Source organism: Microcaecilia unicolor, chromosome 6, assembly GCF_901765095.1.
Source record: "Microcaecilia unicolor chromosome 6, aMicUni1.1, whole genome shotgun sequence".
NCBI classification, from domain to species: Eukaryota; Metazoa; Chordata; class Amphibia; order Gymnophiona; family Siphonopidae; genus Microcaecilia; species Microcaecilia unicolor.
This window is the reverse complement of record NC_044036.1, coordinates 299205898-299230289: the sequence shown is the minus strand read 5'-3', so window position 1 is coordinate 299230289 and position 24392 is coordinate 299205898. Positions and strand designations below refer to the sequence as shown.

The 24392-nt window shown below is 41.9% G+C and overlaps 2 protein-coding genes across 2 annotated transcripts in view; both read right to left on the bottom strand.

Annotated features, from left to right (window-relative positions):
• DNAH9 (dynein axonemal heavy chain 9) overlaps nt 1-1283 on the bottom strand; it is a 408742-nt gene extending 407459 nt beyond the window's left edge. The window contains exon 1 of the mRNA XM_030208005.1: nt 921-1283. Within this exon, the coding sequence (XP_030063865.1) occupies nt 921-1283 (363 nt within the window). The remainder of the gene's footprint in view (nt 1-920) is intronic.
• A 17051-nt stretch (nt 1284-18334) lies between these two features.
• The window catches only part of ELAC2 (elaC ribonuclease Z 2), a 146847-nt gene continuing 140789 nt past the window's right edge, over nt 18335-24392 (bottom strand). Inside the window, exons 21-23 of the mRNA XM_030208002.1 lie at nt 23989-24067; nt 19689-19833; nt 18335-18618 (exon numbers count right to left, since the gene is read on the bottom strand). Coding sequence (XP_030063862.1) covers nt 18367-18618; nt 19689-19833; nt 23989-24067 — 476 coding nt within the window. The 3' untranslated portion in view covers nt 18335-18366. The remainder of the gene's footprint in view (nt 18619-19688; nt 19834-23988; nt 24068-24392) is intronic.

The window sequence follows — 24392 nt, the reverse complement described above, 5'->3', positions numbered from 1 at the left end:
AGAAAATATATCTTCACTCAATGTGTGATTAAACTCTAGAATTTACCACTGGTAAAAAAAAAAAAAAAAAAAAAGCAGTTAGCTTAACAAGGTTTAAAAAAGGTTTGGATAGCTTCCTAGAATGTCCATAAGCCATTATTAAGATGGACGGGGGAAAATCCACTGCTTATTTATTGGATAAGCAAAATAAAATGTATTGTACTGTTGTGGGATCTTGCCAGGTACTTGTAACTTGGATTGGCCACTGTTGGAAACAGGATGCTGGATTTGATGGACCTTTGGTCTTTCCCAGTATGGCAATGCTTATTTTATTTCACTCACACCTTTTCAGTAGTTCTTATGTCTGTTTATGTGGATCAGGGATGTGGAAGGAGTGGCTAGTGCTATTTTGAGATTGGATTGTGTGATAAGGGAAGATCGGGGAGGGATGCCACAGGGGTGAACAGAACCACCATGCCAGAGCAATTTATTTCCCATTGGCCCTGCACATGTTACATGGTTGCACCTGTGCTATCTGCACCTGCATGTACCACAGTAGTACCCTGCTGGTGAGGTAAGTGTCTATCCTGTACCATAAATGTAGGGCAGATACTAACCACTCCCTCTGCATTTATCGCACATTAATACTTGCGTTGAACGTGTAGTAAATGCAAATCTATGGCACTTTAGTAAAAAGGTGCCTTAGGCTGGTTAACTTTTAGAGGGATGTTTGAGAGCCATCTGAGTATAGGGCAAGATGGGTTGATAACCACAACTTGTCATTCTTTATGTACTGCGGGAGTGTTAGGGAGCCCTAATATTCTGACAGCATAAGAACTATTCAAGTTGTTGCATCCAGATCTTTTCCAAAAATGAACAGCTATGGCTGGAAGAAGGGTCCGAGTCAGAGCCCTGGAGTCCCCCTGACCGTCTGGTCTTACCTCTTCCACCAGGGCTGAGAAGTGCTCCAGGGGGGCGTAGGACAAGTCCCCGCACAGCAGCTGGCTCCGCGGGCAGTCTGAAGTCAGGGGCTCGGCTCTGTGCTTCACAAAAAAGACGGCCTTGTGCTTGGCCCCGGCGGGGAAGCGGGCGGTGGGTAGCAGCTGGCCGGCGGGGCTGAGGGCCAGCACAAGCGTCGTGGGCTCTGCCCGCTCCACGAACTCCCTCAACAGCTCCCGGTGCGGCTCCTCCGAGAAGCATTTTTGCCAGCGCTCGGGCTTGAGTCGCAGCGTGCGCAGCACGTAGTCCTGGAGGAAGGCGGCCCTCCGCTCCCAGGCCGGCGTCTCTTCGGCCGCTTCTTCCATGCCGTCGCCCTCTGCTCCCTCTCTGCCTGCCGCTCCCATGGTAACACTGTTTGCATTCGGCCCCAGCCTGTTGCTTTAGGGACAGAAACGCTACACGGCGAGGCTCTGGGGGCCGAGTCATTGGGCTGGCGCGAGCTAACGGCCTCCTGGGGAGCGCTCTAACCCGCCCACATTCATCCAGTCGAGACGGTGTGAGGACAAGTCAGGGTGGGTCGAGGTGACCTGGTTCAGGTGTACTTCGCGGACGACCACCACGCGCGTGACAGCACCTGCCAGAGCCCAATCCGCGCACCAAGGGCACCAGTTTCTCAAACTTTAGAGGACTTTCTGCAGGTTGCCGCTGTAAAGCAGTTAGCTAGCATCAGGAATTAGTGTCCAGCTCGTCCTCACAGCAAGCACATGCATAACTAGAACTGTTCTTTGAGAAGGGCAGGATCGAATTTCTCGAGAAAGGAAACGGTAACTCAGGCTATCATTTAGAAAAGGAGAAATGCTAGAGAGAGTATGTAGCGTATGGGCACGAACTTGTTTTTGGCGGCAGCCTAAAATTAAAAATAGCAGACATAAGTGCACTCCAGCTCGATTCACAGTCGAATGTGACCAGTAGACTGGCACAGTGAATCCAAACAGTAAGATACCCAGAGCATAAGCTATAGCTCTGTCTCCTCTACGAAAGCTGACTCCTGGTGGCCTAGTATCAGCACCTTGCCGTTAATATAAAGCGTAGGGCCGCCAGTTCCCAGCAGCATACTGGGCTCAAAAAAAGGTAGCTGGATTTTCCTAAAGGCGTAATTCACCCCAGAGAAAGCTAAGGAAGCTCGTTTACAATCCGACGTATGTAAGGCATGCTTATTATCGTCGGCAGGTGGCCTAGAGAAAAATGTTGACACCATCAAGGGATATGCCAGTCAGCCGTCCGGTTATTTTCAAGCGAATAGTATTTTTTGGAGTAATATACTAATTAAAAAAAACTCAACTCACATCACTTTTGATTGGTTAACGTGGAAATCCCATAGTACCTTATATAGAAACATAGAATACCTGCACAGAAGCACACTTTTCTGAAAATATTCATGTAGGGGGTAGGATTAGTCCCTAATGCCTGAAATTTACTAACTTATTGGTACAACAGGTAGCTCAGCTTATTGGTGGCCAGTGTCTTAAAAAGGAGCATTCAGTAGTTGGGTCACTTAGGTACCAACTTAAGCTGTTTTACGAGGGGGGAGGTACAGATTAGATACACATCCCTTCCTCATAGTGATAAAGCCCAGTTGTACTGAACTGAACCTTAAGAGTTGGGGGAGGGGGGGGGGGTAAAAGCATGACTTTGAAAAAACACATTTGACCAGTTTTTATGTCAGACATCAAATAAGGTGGATCCATTTTCATAAGATGGTTTCAGGCAAAATCAATGTATTCTCTGAGCAGCCAGGCTGAGAGTAGACATTGGGGTACATTTGAGTGCCCCGATTCTACATGAGCATGATCAGTAAGGGCCTCAGCCTGATGGATTCCTTGCTAGGAAGCAGCTCAGCTACTAAGAAATTATAAGAAACAGTTCTTAGTACAGCAGCGACCAAACCTAATCATGGAGGCACCCCACCCAGGCAGGTTGTTAGACTATCCATAATGGATATTCATGTGAGGTTTGCATGCAAATCTCTCATGAATATTCATTGTGGATAGTTTAACAACCTGAGGGGCTGGGGTATCACCAGGTTCAGAAGCCACTGTGCTCATGACTACTTTTAATAAAGTCTCTGTCTAAACTGATACCTTTTCCCTAAAGTGGGAGGATTATTATTTATTACATTTGTATCCCACATTTTCCCACCTAGTTGTAGGCTCAATGTGGCTTACATGGTACCGGAGAGTCGTTAACAGACTCCAGTGCGAACAAATACATTTGATGTGGTAGGATAAGGTGTATGTGGTAGAGCCACATTAGGAATAGTAGAACAGAACAGTTGTGTTATATTCATTATGTGCTTTAGTTTTCTTGTGTAGCTACGATCAGGCATTTAAGTTGGGGTAGTAGGGTATGCCTTTTTAAACAGGGTGGTTTTCAGTATTTTCCATAAATGTAGGTGGTCATAGGTCGTTTTCAAGGCTTTTGGTAATGCATTCCACAGTTGTGTGCTTATGTAGGAAAAGCTGGATGCATAGATAGATTTGTATTTAAGTCCTTTACAACTTGGGTAATGTAGGTTTAGATATGTTCTTGTTGATTTGGATGTGGTTCTGGTAGGTAAGTCGATTAAGTCTGTCATGTCTCCAGTACTACTACTACTACTCCTATTTAGCATTTCTATAGCACTACAAGGCGTACGCAGCACTGCACAAACATAGAAGAAAAACCGTCCCTGCTCAAAGAGCTTACAATCTAATAGACAAAAAATAAAGTTTCTGGTAGGAAAGTCGATTAAGTCTGTCATGTATCCAGGGGCTACGTCATCAATGATTTTGTGGACCAGGGTGCAGATTTTGAAGGTAATGCATTCTTTGATTGGGAGCCAGCGTAATTTTTCACAGAGGGGTTTTGCACTTTCAAATCTCATTTTTCCAAATATAAGCCTAGCTGCTGTGTTTTCAGCGGTCTGAAGTTTCTTTAAAGTTTGTTCTTTGCATCCTGCATAGATTCCATTGCAGTAATCTAAATGGCTTACCATTGATTGTACCAGGTTACAAAAAGTTTGCCCCAGGAATAATTCTTTCACCCGTTTAAGTTTCCACATTAAGTGGAACATTTTCTTTGTAGTCGATTTCACTTGGCTATCCAGTGATAGGTTGCGGTCTATTATAACGCCGAGGATTTTCAGGCTGTCTGAGATAGGGAGGGTGGAATCTGGGATGTCGGTACTTGTGGGGTTGACTGTATTGTGTTGGGATGAGAGGATGAGGCAATGTGTTTTTTCCTTAGTTTAAATGCATTTGCCCATGAGTCCATGATGTTTAGGCTTAGCTTGATTGAGTTGGTGATTTCTGCCAGTTTAGCTTTGTAAGGAAAGCATATTATGACATCGTCTGCGTAGATGAAGGGGTTAAGGCCTTGGTTGGATAGGGACTTGGCTAGTGGGGTCATCATTATGTTGAAGAGGGTCAGTGATAACGGTGATCCTTGTGGTACTCCACAATCTGCTTGCCATGGTGATGATATGTTTGAGTTTGATTTGACTTGAGATGTTCTTGTGGTTAGGAAGCCCTTGATCCAGCTGAGTATGTTTCCACCGCTCCCAAATTTGTCTAGTAGTCTTATTAGTATATTGTGGTTTACCATGCCGAATGCGCTCGACATGTCAAATTAGAGGAGGAGAATGTTTTTGCCTGTTGCTATTTCTTGCTTGAATTTGGCTAGGAGAGTATTACTGTTTCGGTTCTGTGGAGGGGGCAAAATCCTGACTGTGATTCGTGTCAAATTGAGAATTTGCTTATATAATCAGTTGTCTGGTTACCATGCTTTCCATCAGTTTGACTACTAACAGGATAGACGCTACTGGGCGGTAGTTAGTAATTTCATTTGTTTTTTTTACTGGTATCTTTTGGTATCGGGGTGAGTAGGATATTGCCATTTTCCTTGGGGAAGAGACCTTGTTGGAGCAACTAGTTTATGTGGGATGTGAGGTCTGCTATGAAGCGGTCAGGGGAAGATTTCATTAGGTAGTTGGGACCGGTATCTAGTTTACAGTAAGTATTGAAGAACTTGTTGATCACCTGGGTAATTGTTTCGACAGTCAAGAGGGCAAAGTTTGACCAGGTTCGGCCTGCCGGGTATTCACCAAAGGGTTGGTCCAACTCATTAAGGAAGTTTTCAATGTCGATGTCTTGAGATAGCGTGTTTTTTTTTTTTTTGTTACCTTTGTACCCCGCGCTTTCCCACTCATGGCAGGCTCAATGCGGCTTACATGGGGCAATGGAGGGTTAAGTGACTTGCCCAGAGTCACAAGGAGCTGCCTGTGCCTGAAGTGGAAATCGAACTCAGTTCCCCAGGACCACAGTCCACCACCCTAACCACTAGGCGTAGGTTTATAATTTTTTCATTGAAATATTTAGCAAGTTTGTCTGTAAGTGGGATGTCTGTGTTCGTTGTGGTGACCAGGTTGGTATCAAGAAGTTTGTTCACAAGTTGGTATAGTTTTTTTGTGTCTTTGTAATCAGTCCCTATCTTAGGTTTATAGTATCGTCTTTTGGTCCATCTTATTGCATCCTTGTATTTGTTTCCAAGCGTTGTGTGTACAATCATCTTTTGTTTTCCTCCAAGCTCATTCGAGTTTCCTGTATTGTGTTTTAAGTTTTTTCAGTTCCTCGTTGAACCATGGTATAGAGTTGTGTTTATGCGAGGTTCTTGTTCGTAAGGGAGCTATTTCATCTAGTATGCTTCTGCATCTTTTGTCCCAATCTATGCGGTAATATATGGAGTCTGTTTTTGCTGTCCAATTGTTATTGTACATCAGTTGTCAAAAAGTTTCCGTGTCTACTTGACCTCTTGTGCTGTAGGATGCGTGTTAGTTGTAGACTTTTCTTCCGGCAGTGTAGGGATAGGTTTAGTTTGTAGTGATCGGACCAGGGTGTTTCTTTCCATTTAATATCAGTTACGGTTATGTTCTGGTCTGTTGAAAATTTGTGTGAGATGAGATCAAGTGTGTGGCTTTTGACGTGGCTCTTTTGCATTTGTGGCCAGTTGAGATCCCATAAATGGAAGAATTCCTTGCATTCTTGTACGTTGGTGGAGTTTTTGTCTTCTAAGTGAATATTGATGTCTCCTAATACTAGTATGTTGGAGTTGGTTACACATGTGTTTGAAATGAAGTCCTTGAAGTTTATCTGGCTTTCGCTCCAATTACCTGGAGGTCTGTAAAACAGTTCAGATGATCACATAGGGTTCTGTTGTGGATTCTGATTGAGGCAATTTTGAGTTAAGGTGTTATGGACTCAGCAGTGGTTTCAGTGTTGAAGTTGGATTGATAGATTAGTGCTATGCCACCACCTCTCTTATCCTTTCTGGTCTGAATGCCACTGAAAGTAGCACAGATTAGTTGCCATAAACCCTCTCACAGAACAGAGGTGAGGAATTTTCCCAATCAAAAGTAGATGCAAATAAGGCAGGAGGGAACTGATGCAATCTATCTGCTACCCTTATGTCGAGTCCCTTGGTGTTGAGTGTGAGATTCAATTCTGTGCACTAAGAAAAAGGGGGCTCATTTTCAAAACAGAAAAATATCCAAATCGCTATTTTTGAAATATATTGCGGAGGCTTTTTCTACGCAGTTCATCTGCAATACATCCAAAGCCTAAGGGAGTGTGTTGAGGCAGAATTTAGGCATTCCCACAACAATAGCACAAAGCAAAAACATGCAGGGCCATTTCGGTATGGACCTGTTTCAATAAAAATCATGTAAGTAAAAGGTGCCCTAAATGAGATTAATAGTCCTGTTCCTTTAGTCCAACACTGGATAGAAAAAAATCATCAAATTGGAGATATTAGATGGCGAATTATAGACTATATCCAGTTAGGTTGGGAAGGTGGGAATATTGAATCTTTATTAAACTATAAAGAACAAAGGTGGATTTTTCATCTCCATACGTTACACCCTTATGGACTCAATTCTGAAATAGATTGGTGGTCTTTAATCTGATCTATCCCTTTAAGATCGCATGACTCTCTTTCCCCCTTTTTTTTGATTGGTGGGTCCAGGTATGACGTGGCTGCACTATAATTGGTGGACTCTAATCAGCTGTGGTTTATTTAAATTGCTGAGGTAGATGAGACGCCGCAGCCATTTTATTTTGATGTTGAAGTAATATCTAAGACGATAACTTCACAGTGAGTGAGTATTAGGAAATATTAATGTTATTGGGGACATTTTTTTGATAGATTGTGTTTTCTTCTCAGCGAACCTCTTCCCTGACGAAGAAATTCGAAACCTGGCCAAGTCGGCGGAGGTTTGAAGCTGGAGAATTAATGCTGCTTGTTTAAATCTTTTTATTAAAGAGTATGAAAAATACAACAAAGAACCAATGATATTTTGAAGATACAATATGTGATACAGAATGTTGAATTCTCAATAAACATGCTATATAAAATTACATATCTTGTCTCCTTTGGAAGTCTTTAAGTTTTAATCTATTTATTGACTTATTATATGAAATCTGTATACTTAATGCTCGGCAGGTAGCCTTACTGATACCACAGACAACTTGTAGACCTTCCACATACATCAAATCATTTTCTTCTTTTATCCCTAGACCTCCCCCCTCCCTCCCTTCCTGGTGGTTTTAATGTTCAACAGATTTTATGGATGATACTGCAAAGAAGACTCTGTTATCCTGGTGCTTATACAGAACTGCAGAATATAGCAACAAACTCTGTTTCAACCATGTGATGCATCTCGTTTCAAACCAAAAAAAAAACCAGACATGACCGCCTATAGTCGGTTCAGAATAAAACTTCTCGCCCTGGGTGCCAGGGACTGGATATAGGGTTCCCAGATCCTCAAGAATGCCTTCTTCCCCTTAGGGGAGGATCCCACCTCTCTCCACTCCATCATCAGCAATTCATATAATCTATTTCTCCAATGCCAATACTCCGGCGGGTCAGAGTGTACCCAGGCCTGCAAAATCAGTTTCTTACCTACTAAACTGGCTTTCCTGATGAATTGCCTGGCTCCCCCCGTGTGCGAGACAAAAAGCTCATATTGATCCAAAAGGAGACCCTGCGGAGTAAGTGGGACCTTATTCTTTAATACCAACTCTAGAAATCCCACAATTTGCCTACAATAATTCTGGATTTTGTAACACTCCCAAAGGTAATGGAATAGTGTGCCTTCCCTCTGCCCGCACTTAGTGCATAAAGGATCAATTCCTCCTCCGAATTTAGATAGTTGCTGCTTTGACATGTATGCTCTATATAGGATCCTATATTGACATTCCCTCATGGTCGCATTTCTCGATAGAGTAGGTATCCTAGCAGATAGTTTCTGAAAGTCTAACTTCAGGTTTGGACGCTTTAGGTCATGGGCCCATTTCCCTAATATATAACCTGTATCTCTACCTCTGCTCGTCTCTCCCAATGCTTTTTGTAATCCAGAGACCGATAAACGCTCCCCTCGTATAGAACTAAAAAATGCCCTTATTTGGCGCCCATGTCCACTACTCAATTTCCCTTGTTCTAGAGATCTGACATAATGTGCTATCTGATAATACGCAAATTGATGGTTTTGAGTGATACCCACCCCCAAGGCTCCCAGCTCCAATAGTCGTCCCTTAGAATCTAGTACATGTTCTAATCTGGTGATCCCCATCGTTGCCCACCTACTAATTACTTTATTCTCCGTACCCGGTAGAAACTGAGGGTTGCCCTGCAGCGGCAGCAGATCTGTTTCCTCCGCTGCCAGCCCCCAGATCTCGTTTAACTCTCTCCACATTTGTCTCAAGGGTCTTACCAATATGCTATTACTTACCCATGACGGGAGTTGTCGGCTCGGGCATTGTAACATGAAATATAAGTGGTATGGTTTAAAACATTCCTGCTCCAAACTACGGGGGGTATAGTCTTGCCTATCTAATAACCAATCACCCAGGTGCCTGAGTAGACTTGCCTGATTGTAACGGCGGAGGTTTGGTAGTCCAATGCCTCCCTCTCTCCATGACCCCATCATTAACTTCAAAGGGAGTTTTGGCTTTGATCCTCTCCAAATAAATTTCCTTACGTATTTAAGGATTTGATTTATGTCTTTAGCCCGTAATCTTATTGGGAGTACCTGAAATAAATATAACCATCGTGGAAACTCCACCATACGGAATAGATGCACTCTCCCATGTAGATTAAGTGGCAGGGCTCCCCATCCATCTAGTCGGTCCTTCAAAGCTGCAATCCTATTACCAATATTCATCAGATGTATTTCCGATGTTTTTTTAGGAATCTGTACTCCCAGGTATTTGAGTGACTCTGATGCCCATCGTAGTGGGAACTCTGTTCCCCACAACTGCCTCACATTATTATCTGTGGCCAACGCTAATGATGTTGAGTAATTTATTTTAAAACCGGCGAAGTCCCCATATTCCCTAAAGAGTTCTAATAGGGCTTCCAGTGATCTTTTTGGTTGCGTTAAATGGACCAACAGGTCGTCCGCGAAAGCAGATATCTTAAACCCCTCAGATCCCCATTTTACCCCCTCTATTTCTGGATGGTCCATAATTTCCCTGATCAATGGGTCTAGGACTAAGACAAATAGCAGGGGCGAGAGAGGACACCCCTGTCTCGTGCCCCTCCCAATCGGAAACAAAGGCGACTGTTCCCCATTGATCCATAAATATGCCTGTGGGTTTACATATAGGGCTCCTATCGCATCCTGGAAAGCCCCTTCGATGCCCATCTTTGTCAACATCCGCAAATAGGAAGCCCCACACCACTTTATCAAAGGCCTTCTCTGCATCAAAACTGACCACCAGAGAAGGCCGTTTCTGTCTTTCCACTGTCTCCAAGGATGCCAACAGGGCCCTCACATTTTTTGCCACTGTTCTCCCTCGCACAAACCCAGCTTGGGGGGGTGCTATTAGTCCAGGCAAGAGTTTTGCCAGTCTATTTGCCAGTATCTTTGCATATAATTTAAGATCACTATTTAATAGGGAGATTGGTCTATATGCACTGACGTCAGTGTCTTCCTTCCCAGGCTTTCGTAATAAAATTATTTTTGCTATATTAAGGGAGTCTGGCATTGTCCCAGTTGAGATCATGTGGTTATATAAATCTAACAGAGGGGGTGTGACCTGCTCCTGCAGGATCTTATAAAATGCTACACTAAACCCATCCGGCCCTGGCGCTTTGTGCAAATCACTTTGTTGTAAGGCCAGCATCAATTCCCCTTCCTCAAGAATTAATGCTGCTTATAGCTGCTAGAAAGCTAAGTCACAATTATTTACTTTAAAGTCTACCATTTGGGAAGTTTACGATCTAAGAAAATATTAATATTGGAAAAACAAAAAAGAAAACAGGTTGATTTATGACGAGCTAAACAGCACCATCATTATATTGAAGAATGATTTGGATGGTTGAGCTGTTAAAAGATTCTGAATATCCCTGATTAGTCATATTAATGAATGTATAAATGAGTACACTGTGAAAGGATCGATTATAGATAAAAAATGATTTAATATTAAGTGTTTGGGATAATTTGACTATTGGACTATGTTTTAATCCCCACACAAATAAATATGTGGTCCCTTTAAATTAGATTGCTAAATGAGATTAAGGCATGACCCCCCCCCCCCCCCTCCACCGAAAGATGTGAAAGCAGTACATACTAGTTGCACAGGTACAGAAATCTAACTCGTCCCTATGAGGAATCTAAATTTGTCCCCAACGCATCTCTCTAACCCAGCCCCTGCCAGTCACCTTGCTCCCCCCACTCTCAACAAAAGAGATCTGCATGAAATATTTTGACTTATGAAAACCACTTGTCCCTGAAACATGCTCAAAACAGAATAATCCATCTGTACAATGGAGATGATATGATTGCATGTGCTCCAATGAAAGGTGAGTTTAATTTTAATTCCAAACTTTATAACACCAGGATTCCCAAAGCAGATTACAACAGTTAATATGAACCCATCAGTAAACAGGATATCCTCCCTGAAATTTGGCCATTACAGTATCTATAAAACAGTGTAGAAACATGAGCACAAAACACAGCCTTTATTAGTGCTGTTTCTACCAGAAATAATAGTTGAAGCTATTTTAGTGATAATCAGTTTATACCTGCATAGAGGAAGCTTTCAAATAAATTAAAAAGCAGTGTAAGTATAATAAAATAAAATCTTTTGTCCTCCACCTTTTAAGGCACTGCCTACCAACAGGCTTTTGACTTTTTACAGATGGACCACACAGTTAGTCCCTTATTTCCAAGAGTCTTTTGCGCTTGTTTTGGGTGAACCAGTGTGGCGGCAATCTCCACCTACTGGCTTCAACCTATTGAACTAGATAGCCTCATACCATTTTCCAATCTAACGTCCTTTGCCCTATTTTCCCCTCCTCCCTGCACCCACACTCTGCATACTCCTCCCCTCCAGCACTGGGTGCCCTCCCCGCACCTCCCTGAAGGCACACTGGTGGTCAAGTGGCTTTCTTTGGGGCAGGAACGATCCCCACTTTTTCTTCCCACTGCCGCAGCTTGTTTAAAATGGCTGTACCCCATCAAGTACACTATGGATTTCATTATTTAAAAAAAAAAAAGCAGCAGTTAAGATAGCTTCAGTGCTGTCTGGGTCAAAAACCTGCTTTGTGCGGATTCAACAAGTTACTGTGTTCAACATGATTCAAAAGTTGATTGAAGATTACCTCTTTAACCAATTTAGACAAGTATGGAAAACTCAAAAGGGGTCTGTAGCGGAGCTATTTAAGCCAGGTTTTTTTCAGGATAGGATGGATGATGGCCCACTTCGAAGTCGTGGGGGGGGGGGGGGGGAGCAGTACCAATGGAGAGACTCATATTCCGCCAGAACTGATATACTCATATCACCCCTCTCCTCAGGTCACTTCACTGGCTTCCGATCAGATACCGCATTCAATTCAAGCTTCTCCTTACCTACAAATGCACTCAGTCTGCTGCCCCTCACTATCTTTCTACCCTCATCTCCCCTTACGTTCCCACCCGTAACCTCCGTTCACAGGCTAAATCCCTCCTCTCTGTACCTTTCTCCACCACCGCCAACTCCAGGCTCCGCTCATTCTGCCTCGCCTCACCCTATGCTTGGAACAACCTTCCTGAGCCCTTACACCAAGCCCCCTCCCTGCCCATCTTCAAGTCTTTGCTTAAAGCCCACCTCTTCAATGCTGCGTTTGGCACCTAACCCTTACCGTTCAGTGAATCCAGACTGCCCCTATCGGACCGACCGTTCACTTGTATATTAGATTGTAAGCTCTTTGAGCAGGGACTGTCTCTCTTTGTTAAATTGTACAGCGCTGCGTAACCCTAGTAGCGCTCTAGAAATGTTAAGTAGTAGTAGAGACTGATTAAGGATGATCAGCACTAAAGGAAGGAAACCCAAAAGAGGGCTCCCTTATCCAAATTGAGGGGATAGGGCTGAGAAAACAAGGGGTGGGTCTAGTAAAAATGAAAATTTGAGAATACACGATGGACGTAAAGGCCAACCAAGAGTGCAAGGGCAGACTAGACTGCACAAGGCAAAATCGGCCTCTCTTGCATGGCCCCGACCTTATAGAAGTCATTGCCACACCATCTGCCTTGAATTATCGCTTCCTAGATATAAGGTGGCCCTTAAACACACACCCTTTTTTAAAATTTATGTATTAATCAGTGGCGTAGCAAGGGCGGGGCGTTCCATCCAGGGTGGAGGGGGGGCTCCACTCCCGCTGCTCCCCTGTCTTTAAAAAAAAATTGTGAAGTGGAGTCGCAGGCTGGCAGCGCCTCGCGTCTGCCCTGCTTGTAGAAGTAAACCTCCTCGTCGGGCCTTTTCTTCACTGGGTCCCGCCCTCCTCTGAGGTATCTTCCTATTTCCGCGAGGGCGGGACCCAGTGAAGAAAGGCCCGACGACGAGGTTTACTTCTTCTACAAGCAGGGCAGATGCGAGGCGCTGCGTGCCTGCAACTCCGCTTCACAATTTTTTTTTAAAGGCAGGGGAGCAGCGGGAGTGGAGCCCCCCCTCCACCCTGGATGGAGCGCCCCGCCCTTGCTACACCAGGGTGGGAGCAGGAGAAGAGGGCTCTCTCGACGGAGCTCACTGGTAGGCAGGTTGGGGTGGGGGGTTCTCAGAAGGGAGATTCTCAGATGGGAGAAGGGGGCATGCCTGGGTCAGCTGGGGGAATGGGTCGGGCTGAAAAGGGGGGCCCTAATGCAAGGCATGTGGATAAAGGGGGCTGGAACTGGGGGTTGAAAAGGAGGGTAGGTGGGATAAGGGGCTAGTACTGGGACTGGGGGCTGAAAAGGGGACAGGGAGAAGTGGCTGGGGGCTGAAAAAAGGGGAAGAGAGAGGGGACATCCTGGATGGAAGGGGGAGTGAGAGGGAGGGCAGACCCTGGATGGTTGGGAGAGGGAGGACAAATGGTGGATTGAAGGAGCAGAGAGAAAGGGCAGACAGTGGATGGAAGGGATAGAAAGGGCAGACAGTGGATGGAAGGAGGAGAAAGAGGGCAGATGTAGATGGAAGGGGCAGGGAGAGAGGATTGGATGGAGAGGACAACAGAGAGGGCAGACACTGGATAGCAGAGAGAGAACTAAGACAGATGCTGGATGGAAGGAAGACGTGAAAAGAAGATGAGGAAAGCAGAAACCAGAGACAACTGTAAATAAAATATATATTTTTATTGTTTTGCTTTAGGATATAGTATTGTAGCTGTGTTAATAAATGTTTATAATAGAACATGTAAACAAGGTAATCTTTTTATTGGACTAATTAATACATTTTGGCTAACTTTCGGAGAACAAACCCGCCATCATCAGGTCAGGATAGGATACTGTAACAGCACTATACTATATTGACCTAAGGAAGGATGTTTTGCCCTCTGAAAGCTAAATGTATTAGTCCAATAAAATGGTATTTTATCTTCTATATTTGTTTTATTTCTATTTGTTAATTTGTAAAGTGGTGATTGGTACATGTTTTTCAAATTTACATCTGCTGTCTTTATATTTTGCACAGTACTAGGGGACATTTTCTGTTTCTGTGGTGTTGCATTGTATGCAGAGTCTGGCATCTGGGGGGTTGTTTAATTTTTGTCTAAATAGAAAGTTTATTATTCTATAGTGGATTAGGGTGTATCTGTGTTTGTGAAAAAGACATGGCTTTCAGTTGGCATTGACTGTGCAGGATCGACGATCTGTACTATTCTGTTTTAGTTTTACAATAGGTGAATTGATGTTCTAGTGCTCACATAGTAACATAGTAGATGACGGCAGAAAAAGACCTACACGGTCCATCCAGTCTGCCCAACAAGAACTCATATTTGCTGCTTTTTGTGTATACCCTACTTTGATTTGTACCTGTGCTCTTCAGGGCACAGACCGTATAAGTCTGCCCAGCACTATCCCCGCCTCCCAACCACCGGCTCTGGCACAGACCGTACAAATCTATCCTGCACTATCCCTGCCTCCCAACCACCAGTCCCGCTTCCCACCACCGGCTCTGGCACAGACCGTACAAGTCTGCCCAGCACTATCCCCGCCTCCCAACCACCAGCCCCGCCTCCCGATCTTGACTAAGCTCCTGAGGATCCATTCCTTCTGCACAGTAGTGTTTAAGATTAGTGTGATTCATAGAAATGACTGCTTATGGTATGGTAGAATTGCTCTATAGGTCCTGAGTGTTTTGTATTCTCGGCATGCCTAGTACTAGATTTTGGAGGGGGTGTTAAAAAATGACCAGCCCCAGGTGTCAACTACCCCAGCTACGCCACTGGTAATTATTACGGTCATCAAGCTAATAACTTGTACAGAAAAGGTAAACTATACAATATCAGTTACTTCTGCAAACAAATAAGAACATAATTCTTCAATGAATAGTTACTCAAGTCCTCAATTATTGATTCAAGATTAACATGAGTGGAAAATTTTAATTAAAACTTCAGGAAAATATAGAAACCTGTATCAACTAAGTGTCCCATTTTATATAGAGCTCAAATTTGATGGTAATATTCCTTAGCCTTCTCTCAACTCCAAAGATCTTTTGGCTACCAGAAATTCCGTGAGTTGTAATGGCTCAAAGAAAACATATTTCATCGATTGATAGCGGATTATGCATTTGCATGGGTAATGCAAATAGAAGGTCGAACCAAGCTGAAGAACTCCTGGCTTAAGCAGTAAAAACTGCCTACGTCTTTTCTGAGTCTCTTTAGAAACATCCGGAAATATGCGTGTTTTAAGACCCATAAATTCTTTATCTTGGATTTTTAAAAAACAATTTCATAATCCAAACTTATCAGTTACCAATAAAGTGGAAGAAGTTACCAAATCAGAATCTGATCATTCCAAAACTGCTGACACATCCAACGGAGAGTCAGATTGTTGTGCGGACAATTGGGTTCCTGTTGGCCTACTCGGCAGGTAGTACACTTGGGAGAAAGGAGGAATTACTTCTTCCTTAGCTCCAAATATGTTTTTGTATATCTGTTCAGCATTTCCCTAGAAGTAACTGATGGTACTCTAGGGAAATAAAACACTCCCTTTTAAAGCCACATTCAGGGACACTCAAAACATGATTTGGTGCTGGAAACTTTCAAACTATGTTCTGCTCTGATAGCATGGAGACAGTGTGTTACTATTTTCTTTATTACCTTGACATAAGTGAAACTCTTCCTTATTTCCCTGTCCTATCCAATATTGGATCTCTTTTCATTGATCTAATTTGTTTTGTACTGTAAACCACTATACTGCATTTTTATGAATAGCTGTATATCCAAAAAAAAAAAAACAACCAAACCTTAAACCACAAATGTGCTAATCTTTCCTGAGTCTGCAGGAAGGAGGTAATGGAGCTGCAGCCCCTGTAGGAAGGCACAAGATTTATTTATTTGGATTTAGCTCACACCTTTTTCAGTAGCTCAAGGTGAGTTACATTCAGGTACACTTGGTTGGGGTTTTTTTTTTTTTTTTGAGATTTTGAAAAAATATTATGCAAAAATATCTGAATAAATGAGGAGAGAATAATTGTTTATTAAAAGGTAGTGAAATCTGACAAAATGAGTGTTTTTTGGTGCAATTTGCAGCGTTATCAGCTTAAAGTACATCCTTTTAGCCAATGTTAACTGATTGGTAGCATTAATGACCTTCTTAAGGGTCGTGATTTGAATTTTCTCCACAACATCTCTGCCCTTGCTTCCAACTTTTTAAGAAGGGACAAGTCCTTTGATACCAAGGGTGAGATGGCTTCCTATGACATGGATGAACATTTTTTGACAATGGTGGATTTAACACTTATCTAGTACTGATTGAAGAACAGTATTCCAAATTGAGGCCTAGTCACTGAGCAACAGTGAATCAAATTTGGGAGGAGAAAAGAGGGTAGGATCAATATAGTTAAAGGCCTTAACTGGATGAGAGGTTGGGACTCAAAGGTTAGATGAAGATGAAGAGAAGACAGGGCAAAAATAACTAGGTCTCTGCCCTACCATTAGACAGGTAGGGCAGAGAAGTTACCCAGGGGAAAACACTGCTCATCCTTTGCTAGAATCAGATCTAAAGTATGTTTTGCCATGAGTGTACATGCACATGGAGCATGCACATTGTAAACAGATGAGCAATAGTGGAAATAGTACAGTCAGGTCCTATCAGAAGTGAAAACTACAGGAGATTTGCAAACCTGCAACTCTAAAGATGTAAATAGAAGTCCAGACTAGAGGAAGAATAACTAATTATAATGAACTTATTGATGAAATACTATGCCTGCAATTTGTTTTTCTTTTTTTTTTTTTTTTACAGACACCAATGATTCTCAACGCCAGCTATCACACTAGAAAACTGTTCAGCAATAAAAAAAAGTTGGTATTGGCACGCACTGTAAAAAATTGGGACAAGACACTGATACTTGCTACAGAGCCTCAGGACATGTTTCTAGACACACACCTTTAATAAGGCCAGGATGAAACGAAAAACAGATTTACACACTGTTGCACCGATTGTATAATTTTTTTAATCTCATGCTTCATATTTACATCTAATTAAAACAAAAAATTAGCATAAATTATGAACTAAATTTTACTCTCGAGAAGATGAGTCTTCAATCTGAGGGACAGGGCCCACACATCTAACTATAAAATCATATATTTCTCCTTGCTAAGAGTTTGTTAAAAACAAAACAAAAATATCCCATAGATTAAAATACTATTTTTTAAATAAATGAGTGATATGCAAATTCATTCCCTATAGCACCTTCGCTAACCTGGAAGTAGAAAAAAATAATTTGCTGCTGAAAGGTCAGGCACCTAATGCTGCAAATTTAGTCTGTCTGCATAGGACTACAGTGGAAAATTAACATAAAAAAATATAAAGAAGTTTTATCAGCAATAATCTCCAAGTACAGAACATTTCAGAGGTAATTTTATAGCCAACATAAGAGTGTAGAATACTATTATCAGCGAGTGCCTCCTTTTAGGAACCCTGATGCTGCATAGTCTGCGCCTATTCTGTAATGGCATCTGGGTGATGTTTTTTAGCACAAACTAGCATTTGTATGCTTTACATTTAAGTGTATGCAGCTCCACCAGCCACAGACTGGGAGTAACTACAGATGCTTAAATGTGGCAAAGACATGTGTAACTTACTGTATTCTGTAAGTCATGCATGTAACTGGTAAGCCTGCTCATGTCCTTCCCATGCTATGCCACTTGCACATCCCCTTGCATTTGCACGCTATAGCACTGAGGGCGCTTACACACATAAGTGCTACTTTTTGGTGCATTACCATGTGTGCCTGGTTATAGAATTGCCTTTTTTATATGTTCCAAGTTGAATCAAATTGTCCGGTCATACATGCATACAACGCAGATGCACGCACACATAGCACCTTTTATGCAATATATGCATAAGCATGCCTGAGGATGAACCATTAGTGGAGTACGGACAGGACTGATACTTGCTAAAGTTTATGAAATATGTACCTCTTACCACCACATACATATCTGTGTTGGAGCCAGCAACATGCACTTTTGTGTCACTGGAGTCATTTTAGAAATTTTGCCTATTTTATGAAGGTGATATATGTGCATGAGAAATGCCTTCTGTCAAGTCATCATTGCTCAATTCAGTGTTCCTAAATCTGTTCTTGTCTGGCTTCCAGGATAACCACAATATGCATATTAACTTAGTTGTTGTAAACTATGTCATGAATATTCACGGTGGATATTCTGAAAGCCAGACTGTTCAAACTCCATCCATGAGATCTCAGCCAATTACTTTCTAATACAGCACTCTCATGACCAACCCCTTACCATATGCTTATTTTGCCTCTCACAGCATAGTATCCATATGCGTGGATGGTGCACCAAGGAAAAGCCATGATTAATCTTCCTTTTCTCCACGAGGGCTTTCCAATATGCAAGGAGAGTTGTTTTTTTGTTTTTTTAAGTGTCCCACACTCAACTGTCCTTTAGCCGCTTCTTGCTCTTTTCCATATCCTGGTTTTCTTCACGATCTCGCTTATTATTAGATGGCGTTACACCAGCAGAGTTCTGGGAACCATTTAGCTCCTTACACATTTGAAGCGCTTCTTTGATTTGCCGCAGCTCCCTCTTCTCACGTCTCTCTTCCATGTCTTCAATATCTTCAGCAAAGAGAGCTTTCAGTGCTGGAATCAGTTTAGGGATTGTCCCAAAATCAGCAAAACAAATCTGAAAAGAATAATTCACATCTGGACTTGTAATTATGATTTTATCTTGGCATATGTGACGATTATGTGAAGTAGACTAACAGGTTAAAAAAAAAAAAAAAGGGCTGTGGAACAGAGCCTGTCCATATCATACATCTATGCACCTTCACCATGTCAAAAAAACATTGTCTGTCACTTGCACAAGATCACAGTCGCTCACATTCTCCTACAACCTCGCACACACACACACAGATTCAGTGTGTCAGGGATATATACTTTTCACAGTGTTTCCCACAAGCCACTCTCCTATGCCCCCTCACACACACCGACTCACTCACTGTTTTGTAGTCCCACACTATCCACCTTTAGTATGTACTACGGTCACTGTGTGAATATTACTTCATTTGAGTGCACACTACTTTGCTCATGTATGCTCTGCCTTTGTGTATGTTATTTCTCAAATGCCGGTTAATCCCCTTGATATACCGTGACCCCAAGGCAACTATATGGTTTACAATTTCCATTACAGGTACCTTGCACTGCCCCTAATGGGCTCACAATCTAAGTTATACTCTTAAGCAGCTTGGACAATGGTAAATGCTAACAATTTCCTCCCAAATGTTTGTTAATTTCCACTCCCATGGACCAAAGGTTTGTTTTGTTTGGGGGGAGAAAGGGGGGGGGTTAAATCACCAGATAAATCTAAGCATTACTACTAATCAGCACTATTCAAATGCACTACCTTTTCCTTATGCACACAGGTGAATTTTCAAAGTGAAAACATGCCCATACATCTGCTTTGAAAATTACAGCAGTGAACGCAACCAAAAAAATATCCTGAAGGTCAAAATCTGTCCCTTCCTACTAGCTCCACAACCCACTCAATACATTCAGTCCCGAATAGACCTGGCTCAGTTTTATAAAGGACAATCAAACCATGAAGACTAGGTCCTAATGGGAATGACAGCATTAAGGAGAGTCAGTTTCAGAAGAATGACTCATTAGTCAATCCAATTAGGTAGCTGCAAGCTTCTGATCAATTCTTAAAATGGTAAATGAACTAAATACAGCACTGGGAACAAAAGGACTCACCCTCATATGGTCAAATGCTATGCCAACCTTTTCATTGAAATCTGCACTAAAGAGTGGGATTTTCGCATATCTTTGACTGAAGTGATTTAACATAATGAATTTTGCATTCATCTGCATCCCAACATCAATGGCTTGAGAAGTAGTGCTGGAAAAAAAAAATCATAGAAAGGAATGAGACTCACTGCACATTAAACGAATCCTTCTAAAAATGTCCACATGCTTTTAACCTGCAACATTAATTCTGAGAGCAAAGAGAACAATTCTAAATATTTTTAAACAGTACTGAATCATGTAAAAAAAAACTGAATATTTTTCCAGGAAACAGCTTTCTGTAATGCCCATCATCCTCACAAATCTAAGGCAAATAGGTAGTAGATATTTTTTTCAAGCCTAACTAAATCTTAAATTATAAAGACAATAACACATGTAAAGACAACATAAACAAAGTTACTGATTAACATGTCAGAGATTGCCACCCCACAGAGCACTACAAGGATTCAAACTATGAGCCCCCCCTACCCCCCAAAAAAAGAAGGATGTAATGCGGATAGTAATATACAAGTAGCATGACATCAAAAAGTTGAAGCCACTTATGGTTTCCCCTTCCCCGCGCAGCCGTTCTGCATATACTCAAAATAAAGCAAAAACAAAAAAAAAACTATGAGCTGCTGCACCACATTGTTGTTCTTTATTGTTGGTTGCATTTTTATTTAATTTCAAATGCAGTTTCAAACATGCCAACTTGTGTAGCATACGGATGTACACAGAGGAAGTAAAATAATGGAATAACTTTTCATAGGTAGTCTCGTAATTTGTTATAAATCATAATCAGCATGTAGAGATTTTTCCCTTCCTGGTAAAGGGCCACTAAAACAGACATGTTATTACTATCAGGTGCTCAACATTCAGAGTTTCTATTTACTTAGATATTTATAGCAGTTATATCCCACATTAAAAATGAATTAGGTTGAACCCTGGGAGAATTTAAATTTTTTTTTTCCTATGCCTAGATCAAAAGAGAAAGAAAGATGGTTTGTGGGAACTGTTTTGTGGAATACAGTGGTATATTATAAAAATGCAATTAATGTTTATTACTACTATTTAAAAGAAAGATATTAAATAATGAGGGCAGAGCTATCTTCATGCAGAAGTCCAGTCAGTCTAAACGTACCGACATTTTCCAGTTCTGCGATATTCATTCTTCAAGTCAGTTTTTAACAGCATTTTATCAAACATAACTATGTTAATTAATAAGTTTTGGATGTTACTGTATTCCATTATTCTGTTTCACTGTATTTCCAGTTTTGGCACAGTGCAAGTCATCACAAGGACAACACATAAAAACCAATGGAATGCATTAGGGGCTTATAGCCCACTTAGTTAAACAAATGAGAGAGCAGCATGAAAAATTATTGACTTATGAAAATCACTTGTCCCTGAAACATGCTCAAAACAGAATAATCCATGTGTACAAAAGAGAGGAGGTGAAGATATGATTCCATGTGCCCCAATGAAAGGAGAATTTAATTTTACTTCCAAACACCAGGCTTCCCATGGAAGATAACAATTAAAGGGAAAGGAAAATGGGACTTGATATACCGCCTTTCTGAGGTTTTTGCAACTACATTCAAAGCGGTTTACATATATTTAGATACTTATTTTGTACCAGGAGCAATGGTGGGTTAAGTGACTTGCCCAGAGTCACAAGGAGCTGCATTGGGAATTGAACTCAGTTCCCTGGGATCAAAGTCCACTGCACTAACCACTAGGCTACTCCTCCACTCCGTCAGTAAGCAGGATATTCTCACTGAAATTTTGCCATTACTGTATTGTATAGTACAGTATAGAAAAATGAGCTCAAACTACAGCCTTTATTAGTGTTTCCACCAGCAACAATAATTTTTGAAGCAGGTTTAGTGATATTCAGTTTTGATTTCATAAATTAAAAAGCTGTCAAGTAAAAAAAAAAACCAAACAAAACAAAAAAACTCGTCCACCACCTTTTAAGGCGCTGCCTATCCAACTGGAACAGCTTTCACTTTTTACAGATTGACCACGCATAGGCAGTCCATTATGTCTAATAATCTTTTGTTATTGCTTTCAATAGCGTTTACTATTGTTTTGGGTGTACTTGTGATTCCGCCTATTGCCAGCAAGCTATGCCTACTGGCTTTAACCCATAGCCTTGTTCTGTCTCCTGTTCTCAATCTAACCTCCTTGGTTATCTTTAGGAGTGGATTCAGTGGCAGAGTTAGACATTTCTGTGGTCTATCTGCATATATCTGAATTTACAGTAGATCATATAGGCACCAGAACCAGAGACTGAAAAGTGTGTCCATCCATCTGCTGGAGACAGAAAATACTGGGGAGCTGGACTGGATGTCAAGAAATCTCTCAGTTTTCTGTTCTCTATCTCCATCTGCTGGTTGATGGATAAGCTATCCTACAGGTTCTGGAATAGTGGGAAGCTACATAATGGAAAGTTACATGCTAACATATTGGATTTCCTTATATCAAATCTGATAATGTTATGATCACCATCATCAAGAGGCCCCAGCACCGTTACCTCCTGCACCAGATCATTCTCTCCACTAAGGACTAGATCAAGAATTGTTTCTCCTCGTTGGCTCCTGAACCAGCCGCTCCATAAAGCAGTCCTCGATTCCATCAAGGAATTTCACCTCTCTAGCATGCACCAATGTTACATTTATCCAGTAAATATTGGGGTAATTGAAAATCACCCATTATAATCGCGTTCCCCAGTTTGTTAGCCTTCCTAATTTCCAATAACATTTCGACATCTCTCTCTTCATCCTGGCCAGGTGGACGGTAGTACACATATCAATATCCTTTTCCCCTTTACACACAGAATTTCAATCCATAGGGATTCCAAGATGTGTTTTGTGTCCTGTAGACTTTTTAGTCTATTTGATTCAAGGCCCTCCTTAACATACAATGCTACCCCCTTCCACCAATTTGATCAACCCTATCATTGTGATATAATTTGTACCCAGATATGACACTGTCCCACTGGTTATCTTCCTTCCACCAGGTCTCAGAAATGCCTATATCTATTCTTTTCATTTAGTACAATATATTCCAACTCTTCCATTTTATTTCTTAGGCTATTCAAACTATGCTTGTTATTTACATCTTGCTCAGTAAACACCAGGAGCTGATTGATATGAAAGGCTGAAACTGTTTTTTTTTTTTTTTTTAAATACTTGCGAAGAAAAAAAAAAAGGAGAGGGAAGAAGAGGCTAATATTTTAACTTCACAGGGCAAAGCAGGAGAGAAGGATCTAACACTTTAGTATCTCCACTAGGTTTTGCACAGGTACTGAATGAAGTTTAACCTGTCCCTGCTAGAACCGAACCCATGCCCACCCATCACTGCTGGAATCTTACCCATCCCCACAAGAATTTAATGGTACTTTAAAAACAAAATTCTGATTGACTCAGTCTCTCTGAGTTTGAGCTGCAGGCAAGGAAGGAATGGACGTTGGAACACACTGGTACAACACATGTATGACTCGTCTGAGTCGCTGGCACTGTGTGCTGAGAGGTCATCACATGCACGTCCCAGGAGCACAGAGGAGAAATTGGAAGACTCTACATCTGCAAGAAGGCAGCAGTGTCACTCAAAACGTGGTACATGGTAGGTGAGAGGCTGGCACGGGTGCAGCTTACACTTCTACAGGAATTCCACAGTTCCAGAGGGAATTCCCACAAACCCAGTTCCCATGCAGGTCTCTAATCTCCACACTTGTGACAATCCTATGCCAGGATCCTGGATTTCTCACCAGCTCATGGACGCTCTACTGGAAACTAGTTCAACTCGCCCTGGAGCAATGCCACACCAGTTCAGAACCACAGCATGGTATACCCACTGCAATCTGCTGGAAACAAATACCGTTGAGCTGGGGCTGCACAGTGCCCTTAACGGGGCAGAACTTGCAGTGATTGGTCTGCCTCCATCTGCTGGTTGACAGGCACAACCCACTGGTCCTAAACTGGACTAGTGAGAATAAGGAAGTTAAATTAGAACCCCTCTAAACCAGACAGGAATGGAGTTCACATTCTTTCACACAACCCCCCCCCCCCCCCCCTGCAAAATCAAAATGCACAATATTACTTTAAAAATTAGATGCCACTACGCACCTTGCACAGCTATAGTACATTATCAATAATTCAACAGTAAACAAGGTCTGTAAAATGTACATACTGGTGTTTTGCAGATATACATTTTGCATGCCTAAATGGATTCTGTATAAGAAAAAGACAGAACCTCCCTTCCTCACCTGTGTGTCTTCTCTATGGCCTCTTCTTCAAGACCATCTTCCAGTGTGGCCTCGTGGATAAGCAAGGTGCAATCCTTTCCTGTTGGTTAGGTACAATAATTGGCACTAAGTAATTTATGAACTCTACACCTAGGTTTAATCATCTAATACCTGAAAAACTCACTCTTCTAGCCAAGGTGACACATGAGAAAAAGCAACTTACAAATTATGAACTTTAGAAAAGAAGTTTACCCTCTGGTTTCATTAATGAAGCTACAACCAGGTAAAGGTCCTAAGAATAGGAAGCTTTTGCAGTGGCGATACAGATGATACAAGAACTGCAAGACTGTTGACAAGTTGTGGAATTGTGTCCATTAGTGAAACAGTTATTTTCTTCACTTATGTCTAATAGTCTCCTGGTGGCT